Source organism: Penaeus vannamei, chromosome 13 (genome assembly GCF_042767895.1).
Source record: "Penaeus vannamei isolate JL-2024 chromosome 13, ASM4276789v1, whole genome shotgun sequence".
NCBI classification, from domain to species: domain Eukaryota; kingdom Metazoa; phylum Arthropoda; class Malacostraca; order Decapoda; family Penaeidae; genus Penaeus; species Penaeus vannamei.
The window spans coordinates 44,285,693-44,287,553 of record NC_091561.1 but is presented as its reverse complement, the minus strand read 5'-3'; the positions used below and the strand labels follow the sequence as shown (position 1 = coordinate 44,287,553).

Below are 1,861 nucleotides of genomic sequence, written 5' to 3'. Positions count from 1 at the left end.
TGGACTTTCTTTTTTTGGTCGGGTTCTGTTTTCTTGTTTTTTCTTTATTTTTCATTTCTTATTTTTTTAGTCTTAGTTTCTTTCTTTTTTCCTGTTCTGATTTTGTTTATTTTTTCTTTTTTTCCTTTTTTTTAATGATTTCTTTCTTTTTTTATTTTTTTCTTTTTGTTTGAATCTTATTTCTGTTGTCTATTTTTTTTCTCTAAATTCTGTTTTGTCTCCTTTCTGTTTACTTTTTCTGTCATGTAATATAAGTAATGATTTATTTATCAGAAACATTAATACATGAAAACTTATTTATCATTTCCTAAACTTATTTCTTTTACTTATTTCCTGGAGTAGAAGCGACAAGAACCAGTAAATTAAGATAATGATAATGCAATGATTTAGTATATTTAGTATAATAAGGAATTTCTGTTCTTAATGTATGGGACTAATGTTCCTACATTAAGGAATTAAATCATGTTATCTTCGTCTTCATATCTTATATATATATATATAATGCATGTTATATCATATACTTATTTTTCCAACTCTTCATATGTCATGTGTATGGCTTAACACTTAAATGAATTCCTTTATAAAGCTTTATATTTATCTATATACATACTACCCAGCTGTTGAATACTCGTGTTCGATCAAATAAATTTATATGTGTATTAAGTCCTATTTATACCCACTTTGAATCTAATACAACCACACACAATGCTAAATCAGAACCCCCTTTAACACGTATAAAATCCCACACACACATACACAGATCGAATCCAACACCCACACACCTATTTAAAACAAATACTTTTCACACACTAATATAAACTCCATCTCCCTTCCCTCCCCCTTCCCCCTCCCTCCAGTCCCCCCAGTCGCGTGGGTGCCACAGCAGCTGGAAGGTGCCTACGTCGGCCAGGAGCTGACCATTGAGTGCCACACCGAGGCATTCCCGAAGAGTATCAACTATTGGACCAACACGAAGGGAGATATGATCGTGGCAGGTGAGATGGACGTCGGGGTTCAGGGCCGTTGGTCGGGGTTTTGTTGATGTGTCTTTTTGAAAAGAAAGAAAGAAGGAAAGATAGGAAGAAAAAAGAGAGAGAGTGAGCGAGAAAGAGGGAGGGAGGGAGGGAGGGAGAGAGAGAGTGATTGATTGATTGAGTGAATGAGTGAGTTAGTGAAAGGAGAGAGAGAGAGAGAGAGAGAGAGAGAGAAAGAAAGAGAGAGAGAGAGAGAGAGAGAGAGAGAGAGAGAGAGAGAGAGAGAGAGAGAGAGAGAGAGAGAGAGAGAGAGAGAGAGATTGAGAAAGAGAGAGAGAGAGATAGAGAGATAGATAGATAGATGAATTAGATAGAGAGAGAGAGAGAGAGACTGTGTCATATAAAGAAAGAAAAAAGAAGGAAAGAAAAAGCAAAGAAAAAAAAATATATGGTGTGTGTACATGCGTGCGTGTGTGTATGTGTGTGTTTGCATATGTGTACACTGCGTCTGAGGTGTTGTTTTTACGAACCACATACCATTAAGAAAACATGGTTATTGAGTCGCATAAGAAGAAGATGATGGAGAAGAAGAAAAAGAAGGAAAAGAAGAAGATAAAGGAGGAGACGGAGAAGACGATAAAGGAGGAGGAGAAGGAGAAGAAGACGATAAAGGAGGAAGAGAAGGAGAAGAAGTAGAAGAAATGAACGAAGAAACATAAGAACATCTGGAAAATAACTACAAACAAAAACGCATTTCACACACACACTCTGTTGATCTCTCTCTCTCTCTGTCTCCCTCCCTCCCTCTTTCTCTTTCTGTCTTCCTCCCTCCCCCCCTCTCTCTCTTTGTCTCCCTCCCTCCCTCTCTCCTTTCTTCCCTCTCTCCA

General features: G+C 37.2%; 1 protein-coding gene across 1 annotated transcript in view; it reads left to right on the top strand.

The window, feature by feature from the left end:
• LOC113815369 (lachesin) overlaps window positions 1-1,042 on the top strand; it is a 52,827-nt gene extending 51,785 nt beyond the window's left edge. The window contains exon 6 of the mRNA XM_070128628.1: window positions 858-1,042. Within this exon, the coding sequence (XP_069984729.1) occupies window positions 858-1,042 (185 nt within the window). The remainder of the gene's footprint in view (window positions 1-857) is intronic.
• The last annotated feature ends 819 nt before the right edge of the window (window positions 1,043-1,861 follow it).